General features: G+C 38.7%; 1 protein-coding gene across 5 annotated transcripts in view; it reads right to left on the bottom strand.

Moving 5' to 3' along the window:
• The window catches only part of CALCR (calcitonin receptor), a 173,201-nt gene that overhangs the window by 41,702 nt on the left and 115,234 nt on the right, over positions 1 to 16,265 (bottom strand). For all 5 annotated transcript variants that reach the window (XR_011807009.1, XM_072033631.1, XM_027450789.3 and 2 more), the window contains 2 exons: positions 12,934 to 13,025; positions 4,431 to 4,557 (listed from right to left, as the gene is read on the bottom strand). Coding sequence is in view for 4 of the 5 variants with exons in the window: in XM_072033631.1 (XP_071889732.1) it covers positions 4,431 to 4,557; positions 12,934 to 13,025 (219 nt within the window). In the remaining variant the exon portion in view is untranslated. The remainder of the gene's footprint in view (positions 1 to 4,430; positions 4,558 to 12,933; positions 13,026 to 16,265) is intronic.

Below are 16,265 nucleotides of genomic sequence, written 5' to 3'. Positions count from 1 at the left end.
TACCTAGAAAAAGGATGGAGAAAAAAGATGTACTAAGATGAAAGCCTCTGGAGATGCTTTGAGAGTGACTGGAAAGCTCTCGAAATAGTTACTGTAATAAAGAATCAATTTAATTTAACGAGAATGGAGCCTCCTGAAGCTTTACCCCAAGCATAGCACGTGAAACAGCTCAGAGGATCAAAGTGCCCTTCTCCTTTGTGGAGCTCTACCCTAATGTTTCCCTTAGGGACTGCTGGGACTACTGAGGCAAACACAGTCACACAGACCAGCATTTTTCCATTTGTCTTCCTTGATATCAGCCATGGACTTCTCATTTAAGAAACACACATTTTAAAAGCCCCAAGGCTCTGCCAGTCTACATCAGAAAAATTGAAAACAAGATACAAAATGAGTCTGTAATACTGAGGAAGATAACACTTATATGGTACAAAGACCTAAAATTAACACTGTTCCTGAAATGCTGTGAATCTCCTTTGTCTTCTTGGCTCTCACTCCCTGCTTATTCCTTTGAGAATAGGGAAAGTCAACAGTGTTGAAACCCCACAAATCACAGTAACTACATTTTATACACTCCATCTTTCCACACAACTCAGCTTTTTTATTTCCACTGTTTTACCCTGATAGGGAGGAAAGCCTAATATGATTGGGCAGTCATAATTTTCAGTTTAATTAGTAACTGGTGAGATTATTTACAGTGCTTTAGTGTCCATAAGAATACTAATTTTTTAAAAATTACTACTACTGTGGCTTTGCTTTATAGATGGAAATGCTAATGGGAAATGCTTGGAAAGGGGAAGGGACTGCATGCTGCTGGTCCTGTTAGAGGGAGGAAGAACACACTGCTTCATCAGGTAGAGTGGTAAACTTGCTCAGGATATTTACAGTGTATATATACATGGAGGCAAGAACAGGCATCAGCATTTCATACTCCATGTCCAGGGCATTTTCCACCTCAGCAAGAGCTGAGCCCACACAGGGCTCCCAGGAGCTCCCAGGGGAGCACTGCTCCTTGATATTGACTCTGTAAAACTGCAGTTGAATTTGAAACTTTCACACCACACAATGCCAGAAGCAAGGGGAAAACTAATACACAAAAGATGAAGCACCTACAGAACTGCCTTGAGAAAGAAGAGAACAGGTATTCTTTCCATTAGAACAACAGAGGGATAAAAATACAATAAGATCTCTTAAAGCTCTTTCTTAAGCATTTCTAAATACTGACTTGTGGTGCCTGTGCAACTGATCAATTATTCAGATTCTTATTAGCTGAGCTATCTCTCCAGTCATTAGCTGCATCTTCCTTTATCTCCATCAGTATTCAGTATTAAAATTACTAGTCTGCGGAATAAGAAAAATGACAAATACAGATCTGATATACGAGGCTGTATTAAAAGATTAGGCAGCAAGATTTTTATTTATATTTCCAGACTTTTTAATAGAGAACATAATGTGTTGTTCACAGATCACCCTTCTTCAGTATGTCATTCCCAAAAAAGAAGACACACCTCCCTATAAAATCTGTTCCAGTAACAGTACAATTAATGCAATTGCTAATTCAGATACAAGATGCACAAAATCAGCTCACACAATGGTTTTCAATATATTGATACAAGTGTTCATGTATGTGTTCCTGTTTCTTTTTGTTCAAGTGCCCCTGAACCTTTTTCTTTGCTTCTTGTACAGCCATTTGGGCTCACATCTTCAATCTCTTCCATAATTTCAGATCCAGAAAAATCTGAGGGAGAGAGAATTACTTAACCAGAAAGCAGGAAAAATGAGGAAAAAATAAAATTAGGATGTATTGAGAAAGTTGTTTGACTTACCAATTTATATGAGAAGAATAATTGTAACAATCTTTGCAGCAAGTATGTAAGGATGCAATATGACCTCTCCTCATGTAAATGATTCTTTGGATTGCGTCACATCTTTTGTATCTAGATCCAGGGAGAATGTGAGTGTCTTGGTGATGCAGATGGTTTTCCTCTTTTCCTGTCTTTTCTCTTGGTTATTTAACAGAACCTTCTTTCTTCTTTGCAAAGGATATGGATATGTTGATATCCTTGTAAGTACATATTCACTGTAATTTTTTCCCCATGACATTGCATATTTAAAATCCATTGTGAAACTTTAGGCAGGAAAAAGAAGCAGGAAATATTGGGGTGGAAACACATTTATTATTTTGCTGACTAAATACCATCAACTTCATCTTTGTAGATGGCCATAAATAAGTGGTATCTGTGACTCTTTGAAATTCCTTCTACAGACTTCAGTATTTCTGTATATATTTGAGGTAGGAGCCACACACACAGAGGTCTGTCAAGCTCAGAAGACACACAGGAGGAAAGTGGATAAATTCAGCAAACTACAGAAAGTCACAGGTAATTGTCTTAAAATGGACTTAATAAAGCAGAGGATGTAGCAGTCACGGAGAAATACAAACTATAAAGCCTTCATTTGCTCTGTTAATCAGCTTTAAAATAAAAATGCTATGGTAATCTATCTGATGGAATCATTTTTTTTTTTTCAACATAAATTTAAGTCTTCAAATACTCATATTGAGACTATATGTGTTTTCACCACATATTAAAGTCACCCCCGACAGTTCATTTTCTTTTCCCAGTCATGTATTTACAAGTCCACTAAAATAGCAGAATACTGCTAGTCCTGCTGGTGGACACGTTGGGCTGGTTTGAGCACATGTTGGTTTGAACACATTAGCAAGTGAGGTAAGACCAAGCAGTGAGTGTACTCTCATCCCATACCTGACTGCAGAACCAAAAGAGTAGACACCAAGCCCTCTTTCCCCCAGTTTTGTATCTCACCTCTAGACAGCAATTCTCTGCTGGGCCAAACACATGAAAATTGTGTTTGGAAGAAGAAAGTGCAAAATAAAGCCTTTTTGTTCATCAAAGCAATTAAGCATGTGCCTAGCTGAACAGCCAAGTCCAGGTTTGCTAACCCAACATCAGTGAAAGGCACTCACTTGATTGATTTCCATCTGTTGATTTCTTTGGGATCTGAGCAGCCTGGGCCCTCTCTGTAGTCTGGGCCATGACCTGAAAGCTGACTGCATGCATCAACCTCTGCACTGCTCTGGGGTTGCTCTGGCTCCAAAGACAATCACTTCTGTAATCCTATAGTGCCCACTGCCATAGCAATGGAAGTGGGGGTTTTTCATCGGGTGATGTTCAGCGCCCCATCATCTGTCCTGTGCCTACGTGGCTTTAACAAAGCCTCTGAGAGCTTTTTGTCATTGACTTCACTGGGCACCAGAATTCACTCTAAAGAAGGCTGTAGCCCCAAGGTACTGGATACAGATTTTTAATGAAATCTTACAGGACAGGAGTCCTTGCTGCGACCTCAGCTTTTAATTGAACCACTTCAGATTATTTACTTCTACTGTCAGGAAGTATCATTCTTAACCCTGAGGTAAAGATCTTCAATTTAGGTGCCCGATACTATGTGCCAGCCTTGTATCTTCAAATATCAACTGTGTTTTCACTTCATCATTTGCAGAGGACATGCACAGATGATGCTATGCATTAAGGGGAAACAAAATGTGTGATATCTTAATTATTCTTTTGCTGTTTTATTTTTTAATCTCCATATGGTCCCTGGAACTGGTGATCTTTTCTTTAGTCTATATATTTCCTGCTTTAATTAGCTTACTTAACTGGTAGCACACGTCTGAGAGACATACACGTGATCAGATAATATCAGGTGCCAATCTTTAATTGCTTTCATAAAATTAGAAGCAGATAAATGGTTGAGCCATAATTGAATGATCTTATTAGAAGACGAGCTGATCAGTGTTGTGACATAACTTGAGAGATTCCCAGGCTCGCATTAATTTCTCATCAGCCAGGGCTGTGAGCACCAAGCAGTGGCTCTGTTAGAGAGCAAGATCAGAGCTGGGTGACTGAGATCGTCCATGAATATTTATCAGCTGAGGGTTGGCTCTGTTTGTACTGCTATCTAAGAGGAAGGAACAGAGCTACTGCTCTGATTTAAGAAAAAAATGCAGTGAACAGCCTTTGAGGGGGGGTTGAAGAAAGCCATATCCCTCTCCAACCCTGCCATGTGTGCCTGTGAGAAAGGTCAGTCGGCCAGCCCAAGCATCTATCCTTGGGGGGGCTTTGCTGGGAAATGTCAGGTGGCTGCTGATGAGAGCAGTGGGGATCTGACACAAAATTATATGAACAAGCAGGCTGGAGCAAGTCTGAGGCTTTTTCCTGTTGTACCAAATTCAAAATTTTTATTACTGGGTGAAAGACCTGAGGAAGGTTGAGTGAGATTCTCAGAATCTGGACCTTCTGTGCCTCTTTTACCAGATGGCTATCATTAACTGGTGAATGAGTATGCTTGGTTTTGTGGCCATAGTAATTTTATTTGGGGGTTAAAAGGTTAAGAAGGAGTCATGCAGTACTTACTGGATCCCTCTTTACAAGGCCTGGGTTAGGAACAACAGCGATGAGGTGGGCAATTGTAAACACGGAGTTCAGCACGTAAGAAAAAAACAAATTCTTATGCAGCGTTATCCTTTGACAGCTGAGGCTCCTGAAAAAATATGTAGCACACATTGTAAATTAGTATTTTTCCTCTGAAGTCACTTTAACAAGCTCTTTCTGGCACCAGTTTCTCAAGAATGCCTTTTGGCAAGTCGTAATTGGAAAATACATGCCTTGCATTGCAGCCATAACCTCTGACAAAATTCTTTTGTTTTTGTTTTTACACCTGTTTAGTACCACATGCTTTTTAGACCATGGTGTAAAGAGTCATCCGGCTACTTTCTCAGCCCTTGATGCCCTTCTTTATTTCATGGTAATCAAGATATTAAGTGGTGAAGCAGAACCCTGAGAATTATTAGATGCACATGATGCAAGCAATGATCATCAGGAATACTGCTTGATACGTAACTGTTCCCTGGAGACTTGATTTCTCAAATATTCAGATGAAAATTATTTGCTACTTTAGGAATTAGTGGCGAGGCAGGATGGGGAAACTTGTGCTTGAATCCCCTTAAATTTCAGGGGGATTTGGGATAGTATACTGCATGTTTCAGATGCCAGCTGAGATTCAAAGCCAAAAGAGGTTGTTTTCCAGCTCAGAGAGAGCAGCAATCGGGGGTGGAGGGATTCCTGCTATTGTGGGTAGCAGAATTTCACAAGTTCACAAAATTGTTGTGCAACCAAATCATGACTGCAGTTTCAGACTTGAACCCTCTTGCCTTTCTAATTCCTACCCAAATCCTCACACCAGCTCCTCGGCTACCCCTGAGCAGAGAACAACGCCTCTGCAGCACTTCACGCCTGGGAGCTCAGCCCAGGTCTGGCAGGAGGTGATTGCAGAAAGAAAGTCATGGAGTTTTTAGATAATGCTGTGATGTCTGCCTTCAGTGATCACTGAGACTAAGCAGGCAAAGCCCGTAGGTAAAAGAACAGCTAAGAAGAGCAAATATCGCTTCTCAGTGAGGCAAGCCTCACCCTTGGTGCTAGCAGCAGTCAGCCTTTTACGATCTGGATCTGTACACTGGTTGTGACTTTCAGCTGCTCTGTGTGTGGAGGCTAATGCAGAATGCACTTTTTCTAAAATCAGAGAGCTCGTCTAACAAACTGAACTCCTTTTTTACTTGTCTTTTTTTTAATTTTTACTTTTTATTTATTTATTTTTATTTTCCTTTTTCTTCTTCTCCTCAGTCAGCTGCCATTTATCCTCACTTTTCTTTGTCTTTGGAATCACGGGATGGAATTCTTCCTTTAGCCTGAGATTGTCTTGCTGGCTATGGTCATCATCATCCTGCAGTGCTCATCAATTTTATTGTTTTCCTTATTCACCAAGAACCTCTTGGATTCAGGATGTCCAGGAGATGGAGGCTTCTGGGGCTGAGAAGAAGAGTAACTCTTTACGTTTGCCTTGATTTTATATTCCTTCAGCATCATCTAGTGTGAGCTAAGATATGGGGCTAAGTGCACCTTTAGTTTGACCAACTGTAGGACAGGATGTTGGGTAAAACAGACAGTTCTTTGGACTGACCTTTCCTACAGTGTGTTATTGTGCTTGTTCCACCTGTATTTGCCCCCATTGCAAATCTAGCCTAATTTTCCTTTTCTGCTTCTTGGCTCTGCTAGCATTTGTCTAGTCCTAGTTCTTCCTTTCTTCCCATTCCCCATCACCATGTTTTATCACCATTCTCCATCACTGGTGCCACTTGTCTTGAGACACTACCATGTACACTTTACCCTCTCTCTTTCTCTTGCAGTCCTGGTAACCCCCAACCTGTCCCCAGTAAAATAAAATTTCCCTATTATTTAGAGCAGCCTCTTCAGCTACTGGCCACAAAGATGCAGACCCTTGTCTGTCCAGCTGCCTCTCTGTGTGGCCATTGATACAGAGGGAAAGTCTTTTGTGGTAATTTCTGCCATGTACGTAGGCCTTCATTCCCATTCCGGTCATTTCTCACTGCTCCTCTTGGCTTTTCCCAGTCTTATCCTCTATGAAAATTGGACTGTCCTTCCATATACATTGCCTTCATCTGTTGTCCAAGCTCCTTTCCCTGCCTGCTTTCCTCTCCTAGTTTTACTCCTGCAGTGTCCTTATCCTTTCCTCACAGTCTCCCCACTTTTCTTCCTTGATTCCAGCTTGCATGTTAATGATACATCTGGATCATTAAGCTTGTATTTCCCTAAGCTCATTTTTTTATTGACTCTTAGGTTCTCCATCAACATGGCAACAGCACCCTCCTGACATGGTCTACACTGAGAGGAGAACTCCCTTTGCTCTGTCCTGCCTGCTGCAGGGTTTTCTCCCTCCAGCTGGCTAGTTTCCTCCTGAATCATACTTGTCACTCATTTGCCCTTCCCGGTTCATCAGTTGCTCTCAGTCTCATCTTCCTGAGATATTTCGTTGCTGATTTTCTGCCTGCTTTATTTTGATCTTGTCTTTTTCCTCACTTCAATGTCCATCCTGCCAGCTCCCATGCCACTATGCCCCAATACTTCTGCTTCTGCTCTGCCTGTGCAATTTTCTCATGGAATGTCTGCTGTGAGCCTGAATTTGGCCTAAAAAACCATTCTCTTTCCCCTCATTTTCACCATCCCCGAGGTAAATGCTTCTTTAACCTCTTTATCTTCTGCCCAAATGATCTGTTCATCTAGTTTTATTTCTCAGTCCCTCTTTTTCCTCTACCTTTCTATCTCTGCACAGGATTGCACTCTCCCTACCCCAGAAACTGGAAACTGGTTGCAAATATGGGATACCCTCTATCCACTCTCATTTTCTATACTTCCCATTTACTTCTATAAGCCCATCTCATCCAGTGCCCTTCAAAACATTAATATTCTCTATAACATCTCTTTCTCTTTTCTCAGCTTCTCCCCTTACAAAGGAAAGTTTGTCTTTTCTAATTTTCAGTTGCACCTGTGGTCTAACTTGTCTTACCAATTGTAGTGAGTAACTACCGTCTATAATTTAATCTCCTTTCTCCTATTTATCTCTTATCTCATTGAAACAAACAAACAAACAAACAAACAAACAAAAACACACACATGCACACAAATACCAGCAATTCCTGTCTGGAAATCATCTTTTTCAGTTCCAGCCTTTCACATCTACCCGTCTTGTCTTGCCCATGAAACTGTTCTCAGCAAAGTTTGTAATATTCGTAATACTATCTTCCTAGTAAAACCAAGCTCATCCTCTCTGCTGGTTTTGACAATCATATGTAATATTCTACTTCTCTGACCTCTCTTAGCTCAGACTTTCAGTGTCTCCTTCAGTTTTACATGTTTCTCCTGTGTTTCCTTATTTTGAGTTTCTGTCTCCACTTCTCTATTGCATTTATGATATTGACCTCCAAGGGCTTTTGACATTATTTTCTTTATAGATCTGCTCTGTGAATCTGTCATCAGTTCTCATTCATTAATATTGAGAACACTAATTTTCACCCCCAGCCAGTTATTTCCATCTTCTAGACACATGTTTAGTTTTCAAACAATTATTTTCATGCTTTCTACTATGTTGTCCCTGGGGGTAAACTCCCAGCAAACTACTACAAATTATTCTTACATACATTATTTTTCTTCAACTTCCTTTAAAAGCCACAGCAATAATTAAAACTGCAAGTGCATTCACAACACATCATCTATTGTTCTGGCAAATCTAAACTTACTGTACTCCCAAGCTATCTCTACAAAAAATGTATTTGTTTTAGTAATTCAATTGGAAGTGATTTGGAGCCAGGAGTCCCTTTTTGCTTTTGCATTTTATTGTGTAAGACAACGGGGTGTCAGTCTGCAACTATAAAAATATTGCAACACTGTTATGATGCATGTGACTGTTAGGCAATCCACTTCATGAATACTCTGTCCCCTGTTATAAGTGAGTACTGCTTAGCAATGCTTATCACTACTGATTCAGTATTCCCTTCCAAAAGTACTGCAATGTGTATGATGCCAGATCATTTTGATTCTAGATATCCCAAACTGAAATGAAAATAAATTTCTGCCAGGAAAGACTTATATGTGGGAAGAATTTTCTCTCACATTTTGAAACAGCAACCTCTGCACGCTATTCATTGCTGCCTCTGCAGTCAAAGGCTACTGTACAGTTCTGAAACCATCTCTTGGTATTTGATCAACCATCTGATTGGCAGCTTGCCTTCTACTGAAGGTCAAATAATCTATCGATGCCATATCCAGATGAGAAAAAATAGGTGAAGGTAATGAGAAGCCTGCTCCCGTGCAGCTTTACTCTCACTTTCTTATGATCTTAGTTTGGTTTCCTCTTTGTCCTCCCATTTTGCAGTGCTTTGTTTTAATTCCCTTTTCTACTTCTTCCTGTAATCTTTGTGTCATAGATTAGTCATTAAAAGCAAAGGATAAGTAGGAGGAGGAGGAGAGAGGAGGTGTGCTGCTGTCAGGAAGGTGGTTGCAAGATGAGTCTTTGAGCATGGCTTGGGAATGGTCAGGATTGAGTCCATGACTCAGAGCTCAGACTGAGTCAGCCTGACCTTGCTTTGCTCACTGCAAGGTCTCTGAAGAATGGAATCACCTTTCTGGACCGTTCTGGACCGTTTAAACCAGATCCTGTCCTTACTGCCCCAAACAACTCTGGATCCAGGGTAAAAGACTTCCAATCAGATTAAATTTCATTATTTATTTATTTATTTAATCTCAGTTTTCTCAAAGTATTACTGAGCCTGTGGTTTTGTGCTCCATTGGGAAAGGAATTCATCCATTCATTAGGCAGTGTCTAGCTATCTTTATATCCCATTAAAACACATTATCACAGACACTCATCAAAGTACTCCTCTAGAAATTAGCAGAATTCATGACCTGTGTTTTTGATTCACCTCTTTGAGCTTGTAGTCTTACAGACTCTTCTTATAGCCTATGCAGAGTCAAGCTATTGCATTTTCCTATTTTTCACAGGCCTCTCGATTTACTAAGCATACTATTTTCCAGCATGTAGGGACACCCTCATCTATGGTGTACCTTTTCAGGGACAAGAAGCAGGTGAACTAATCAGGTCGAGGCTTATACTACTAAGACAATGACTGTTAGAAAGCACATAACCTGAACGTATCCATATATCCAACCAAGATATAAAAAACTATCCTACCACACTTCTGCAGTGACCCAGTCAGTAAACTTATTTGGAGTTTGATTGAATTTGTTCAGAATATCCAGGTCCCCTTGACCCCCGATTTGTGGCTTTTCGCTGAGTAATAGGGCATCTCAACCTCTCTTCTGAAAATATCCTCCTTCAGTATTGGTTGGTTTTATACCTTTTCTCATTAATTTTTTTTCTCTTCTGTCTCAAGCCATTGTTTTCTGTTTCACTTATTCCCTCTTTGCTCTTTGCATTTTCATGTGTATGTACCATTTCTTTACTATCTCAAAGAGGAAATAAATCCTCTGCAAAAAGATGTAAAAGATCCAGATATATTTGGCACCATTAAGCTCTAACAATTGGCCTGTTTAGAGATACATTTCCCAGATTTGCACTTGGATCTATCATAATAGAAATGCAATGGAAATTTCAAAAGACAGCCATGGTAAATATAGATCAAAGTAGGTACCAGAAATAGGATAAGGTCCTTCATGTAAGATTTAGATTATAATACAGGAACTATCTTGCTACAATTGAAAACAATTACAATTAAATTACAATTTAAGCACTGTAACAGGTATCTTGTGGAGCACCTTTCGTTGTAGATTTTTAAAGCCAGACAACCATCCCTTGTGCTCTCGATATAGGGGTTCTGCAAGGGGACTTTTTATCCACAAATTTTTGCTATTGCTATGCACATGTAAGCTGGAATTTTGTGTTTGCTCTGTGATAAAGATTCCACAAATCTTCATATATGTATTTCTGGCCTAAAAAACATTTCAGAAGTTCAGCTAATGAAATTGATGGTATCTCACAATCTAGCATGTAAAGTTTGTCATATTGTATGCAGCAACACATTAAATCTACCAATTCCAAGACATTTAACGTATCGAGACATATAAAAACTTTTCACTACAAGAGTGATAGGAAATGTTTTTAACTAAATGGTCACAAAAGAATATATACTACATGTACTTCATAATGATTACTTGGCTTTACTGGTGTCAAGAAGTTGAATGATTACTGAAATACCCTTTGTTTTCAGTTAAAGCTACATGATAAAATTATAAAAAAAAATAAAAATAAAATGCCAATTCTTCCCTTTACAGACTTGGAAATTTCAATATGTGAAAAACTGCTTTGGAAAATAAAGATCCTATGGAGAATGTATCCTCTTTTTGAAAACAAGGCATATATAGATTCATGATTTGGCACGAGTGGGAAGGTGTTAATTTAGAACCTGTTCATAATTCACAGTTACTATTTTCATCACTAAGATCTGAAAAAAATGTATTTGATTTATTTATTGTATTTGAGTTCCAAGTTGACAGATTGGAGACTTTTTTTTGTTTTGTTTTTTAATTTTTCTAGAAACATCAACCAAATAAAAACAAATAATGAATTATGGCCTGTATATAAAACTCATGCTCTTTATATATCTGCTGGGAAATAAAGTATCTTTAGAAGTATTCTACACTTTTAGATTGCAAATATGTCTCTGAGTTTTTGAAATAGATTGATGGGTACAAAACCAATATCATTTATCTTTCTGTGAGAATGATGACAAATAAAAAACTGGATTTTGAATGCTCATCAAGGACTCAGCTCTGTTGACACTTGTGTAAAAAAAGCTTAATGCTACTCTCACACAGGCCAGCATAATCAACAAGCTTAGGTTTAAATAATTTCTTGCAGCCTAAATTGCAATCTCTAAACAATACATTCTTATAATGACAACAGTGATGGACTTTAATTACTGTGGGCTGCCATTATTGTGCAACTATTTGTTTTTAATCCCTATAAAGAAGATTGTGGAATAAAAAAATAAGTGTTCCTTTTGCCTTGTATTGGGATTTTTCTATATTCTTGAATGATATAATCTTGTTGGCAATAAAGTTCCATCAGTTTACAAGCCTGTTTATTTATTCAGAAGCAGTTGCATTTGTTTCTTACATTACTCTTGCCTTGTTTCCCAACATGCAATATCCTATCAACTTGGAAAACTTTACCTGGCCATTTAGACTACATTGCAGTTATCTCCAGATATATTGTGCACCTGGTGGGTGCTTACCTATCTCTGGTCATGAAGTAATGATCTCTCTCTCTTACTGTAAGTAACAGATGCACCTTGGCTGAAATCAGTAAAATCATACAATCCCACCTGGGCCATTTTATTGAATATGTCATTCTATTGCACCAAAGTATTTATGAATGAACATCACAATCCCATTTTCTGGAAGTCTGGAGTTTACAGTAATGTTACAGTAAGGTAATGACATATCTTAAATAATTTGCTTAAAAGCTAGGGAAGAATATACCTTACTCACGTCATTGTAGCCCTGAATGCACGGTAGTTCATGGCTTGTCCAGTGTTTATTCTCTAGTATTTTCCCCACAGTAATCCCCCAGTGCCATCTAACATACACGTTTGCAGTGACTGGCACTGAGAAATCCTCTTTAGCTAGTGTGGTTTAGCTATGTCTAGATACTTCAACATTTCATGTGATTTGAAAACAAAGAAACAATTGGAGACTTTAATCTGCTACAAATGTGGTGCCTTTGGTGTCTTCCACTGTGCTTACCATCTCAGAAAACAGATAGCCCCTCATTACTGATAGTGACTGAAGCTGTGACTATATGTCTGAGGGCAAATCTGAGCTCCCTCCGCTCCTTCGCTGCTATAATAAATAGTGTGCAGACAGGTTCACTAAATGACATGACTGAAATGCTTGAGTTCCCATACAGTAGTTGCAATACTTTCAGCAAATATCAGTTTAGTCTCCTTTAAAGTTCTTGATTTAGCAAATTACTATGTGTCCTTTGAATGACAATGAGAGGCTACACGTTAGTACCAGATTCATTCTTAGTGATGAGTCCTTGTAATTGCTTTCCCAAGTCAACAGATCAGTTCCTGAGCAACAGATGAGGGTATTCCTGTCCTTTGGGAGCTGGGGGCTTAAAGCTACTGCTCTGTGAAGTCACTGTAACTTCCAGGGGCTGGGCTGGACATGCCCTCCAAGGAGCAATAGGGAAATATTAAATGAGGGGCCTTCCCACGTCCACAGTTATGCCATTTCCCCATGGGTTGCACTTCTACACGATTCTTGATAAATCTAACATCATGATTTTGGCTACGTATCACTGGGAGATGTCACAGTGGTGAGAGAACACTGTGCTGAGTTTGTTTATTTATTTATTTAATTATAGTAAGGATTATATAAAAAGGCACTCAAAAGAGCTGGCCATGTCCCCTTCCAAGCTTTTCTTTGGTTACCACATGAGATCCCTCAAGAAAAGAAGAGAGTGTTTGTAAGAAACACTTACTTGAAATAGAAGAAAATTGCCAGGGAAATCAACAGGGATGTTATAGACAAAGCATGGCCAACGATCGCCATATAATAAAGTATGAACGCCATCTGCAATTTAAAAAAAGAAATGTAAAACATGAGCAACTTGCAGGCACTCATTTTTTTCTTGTTAAGGAGGAATCTACAAAATCAACATCCTATTTTGTATTTCTTTTATGTAAAAAGTTCTTTTGCAATATTCTTTTAATAGCAGCAATACATTAAATGGTATGACTCAAGGTCTAAAGAAGAGATAAGTGTTTCTTACATAATTTGATGTGTTTCTGCTGCACTGAAATCACTGGCAAGATCCTTGCTCACATTATGCGTCACTAACTTTCCTGAGCTCTAGGGGAGCACAGCAGACATAATACACTTGGGTTTTCAAACGCCCATGACAAGTTTCCACACCAAAAAAATATTAAGGAAAATACAGGTTGCCACAGTATTGGAAGAAAGGTTTTATCATCTGAAAGCTGCTTAAACAGCAGGGAGTAAAAGTTTAATGGCCACTTTTGGATGGAGATGAGTCAGTTAGGTGACTTCAGGACTGGTATCGGGGCTGGCTTTTTGTTCAATGGATTCATTGATGACCTGGGGATGGGAGGATGTAGAAAAATCTTTAAGTTCCCAAATGATACTTAGCTCTTCTAGATAATAGTAATGGACTCCAGAAGGGCCTCAGATAACTAAGCAAGGAGACAAGAAGATACCATTTGAACTTCAACATAGATAAAATTAGGGATAAGCAATCTAAACCCTGCTTAAACAATGCTAAACTCGGAACTGGCAACTAAAGTCAGGAACAAGATCTTGAAGTCATCCGGCCAGTTCTCTGAATCATTGTCTCAATCTGTAGTGACAGCCAAAGAGCAAACAAAATGTCAGCTATGATCAGGAAAGGCACTGAGGATAGAACATCATTTTGTCTCTTTTTAAAACTTATATCCCACATCTCAAACCTGTGACTCTGGCCTCCTCACTCTAAGAAGGACACGTCACAGCTGGAAAACATGCAAAAAACTCTACTAAAATAACTGAGGAGGTAGAGTAGTTGTGTTATGACAAGTGGGTGCAAATGCCAGATTCTCCCTAATGGAGAGTACAATTCCAGTGACTCCTGGAGCTTATGACTAAGGTCTGTGAAGTCATGAAAGCAGTAGATGAACTGAAAACAATTTAGCAGCTCCAACACGACATTAGAACATGACATCCAGTGACAATTCTGGTTTTGACACTAATGTGAACCTCGCCATTGGGCAACTCACTAGTCTTGTATTGCTGGAAAAAAAACACACAAGCAACAAGTAATCAAGCTTTCACTTTGACTAATATCACTGAAATCTAAGATAGGCCTATGCATATTTTGTATGCCAACAGTGAAGCAAAATCACAGGACAGCGCCTTGGCTGCAGAATGCTGTGGTATTTAAATGTCATACTTTGGTCTCAGCCAAGCTCTTAAGCATCATCCAGCTGTCAGAATACTGCAGGAGGCTAATGGCATGCCAAGATCCACCAGTCCCTTTTTTTTTTTCTGAAAGCACTAGTATACTATCAGCCTGTCCTGAAAAAAAAGACTAGATAGAAGGTTCCTCTCTTGGATTTATCTTCTATTTCATTAATTTTTCTTTTGTTATGCAAGAGTGATTTTCCTTTTTCAATGATTAGATGATTTTTTTAAGATCACCCTCCTCCATGAAAAGTTTGCAAGTACTAGTGCAGCATTTTGCACATTGTTTCTTTATTACTCCCTCTCTGCATCTTTTGTGTGTTTTTGGCAAAAGGAGAAGAACAAAGCGATAAGGAATGTTTCATACAACTCTTTTATTTCAGGCATACTCAGTTAATATCTGGCAAGCTTCTAATTGATTTCTGTAGTCCTAAGTTTTGCTGATGGCTTTTTTTTTTTCCAAGTCAGCTTAAAGTTGCAGTTGAAAACAGATACGAATAAAATTCAGAAAACAAAGCTATTCTACTTAGCATAAGTGCACATTTTATCTAGCTTATTCTTCAGCCATTGCACAACTGGAATAAGCTCCTGCTTTCATTAACCTAAGTGATATGGTGGCCTAGTTCTTATTTACAACAAAGTATCACTCACCAAGATTTATGGGAATCCATGCATATTAACTGAAAAAGCTCTAAGTCTCCTACTTTCCCTCCACAATGACTAACCACAACATTGCTAGTGACCACAAAACCCCAGAGAAGGCAGATTGGAGAGCAGAGATGAGACAGATTTCTGAATACAGAGTAGTGGGAGAGGTTTTTACCTGTGTGCATGTGACGTTTCTTCCACTGCATACTAAGTGGTCACTATACGATATTAGATTGATACAATTTTAAAGCCTGAATTCAATTTACAGAACTGTTCATAAAAGTTTTGTTTTATTTCTGCCTCTGTAATCCATCTCAAAAGCATAGCATGTTGGTATTTTCAGTTAACTTCAAACAAGCAACTATTTGATTAACCTCTACACTCCTCGAAATGGCAACCTTTGATGTTCTTTCTGATATATAGGACTTACACTGATTCACCAAATTTTTAGTTTATGCACCTTCATCCCAGGCTTAGAATACTTGAAATTGAAACACGTAATTGATTTTCCCCCTGTCTCTCTAGAGTTCTTGTATTGAGGAAAGAGAATTCTCTGATAGAAATACCTCATACTCAGTTAATTAAACTGTCTATAAGTTCATGAAAATACTTTAGAAATGAAGCATACTCCTGGTTTTTGAAGACTTGGACTAAAGGTCATAATCCAACTTGGCATTTCTGTAAAGATAGATTCTTTCTGCATTTTCCATTATTTTATTTTACTTTATTTTTTTTTTGTTTGTTTCAGAAGAATCTCAAGGTACATATAATTTTCCTTTGTGCTCTATCTGCACTTCACTTGAATGATATTCAAAATTCTTCTTCTGGAAGGCATGGATAATAGGCAACAGAACTACATTTTTTTGCCTCCTTACATGGGCCAACATCTGGAAAAATGATATTTTTTATGGTGCTTCCATTTAATGCTTCTGTGAGCTGAGATTTTTACTAATACTCTGTCTGACACATAGGTGAGCCCCATTTTACCAAGATGATTCCTCATGCTGTAAAATCTTTTAGAATTCACCTCCTGCCTAGTCCAGTAGACTTTTCCAAGGCCCTTTATGCTGGATCATTACTAAATATAACCACATACTGATTTTTGGCTGCATAAAAAAAGATTCTCCAAGACAAACCCCAAATCAAATCACTTTCTGACTCTTTTCCTTCCACAATTCCAAATAGTCACAAATTATTCTGTCACAAATC

The sequence above is a fragment of the Anas platyrhynchos genome, chromosome 2, assembly GCF_047663525.1.
Source record: "Anas platyrhynchos isolate ZD024472 breed Pekin duck chromosome 2, IASCAAS_PekinDuck_T2T, whole genome shotgun sequence".
Taxonomy (NCBI): domain Eukaryota; kingdom Metazoa; phylum Chordata; class Aves; order Anseriformes; family Anatidae; genus Anas; species Anas platyrhynchos.
The sequence above is the reverse complement of the archived record's forward strand: the minus strand, read 5'-3'. Positions and strand labels throughout refer to the sequence as shown.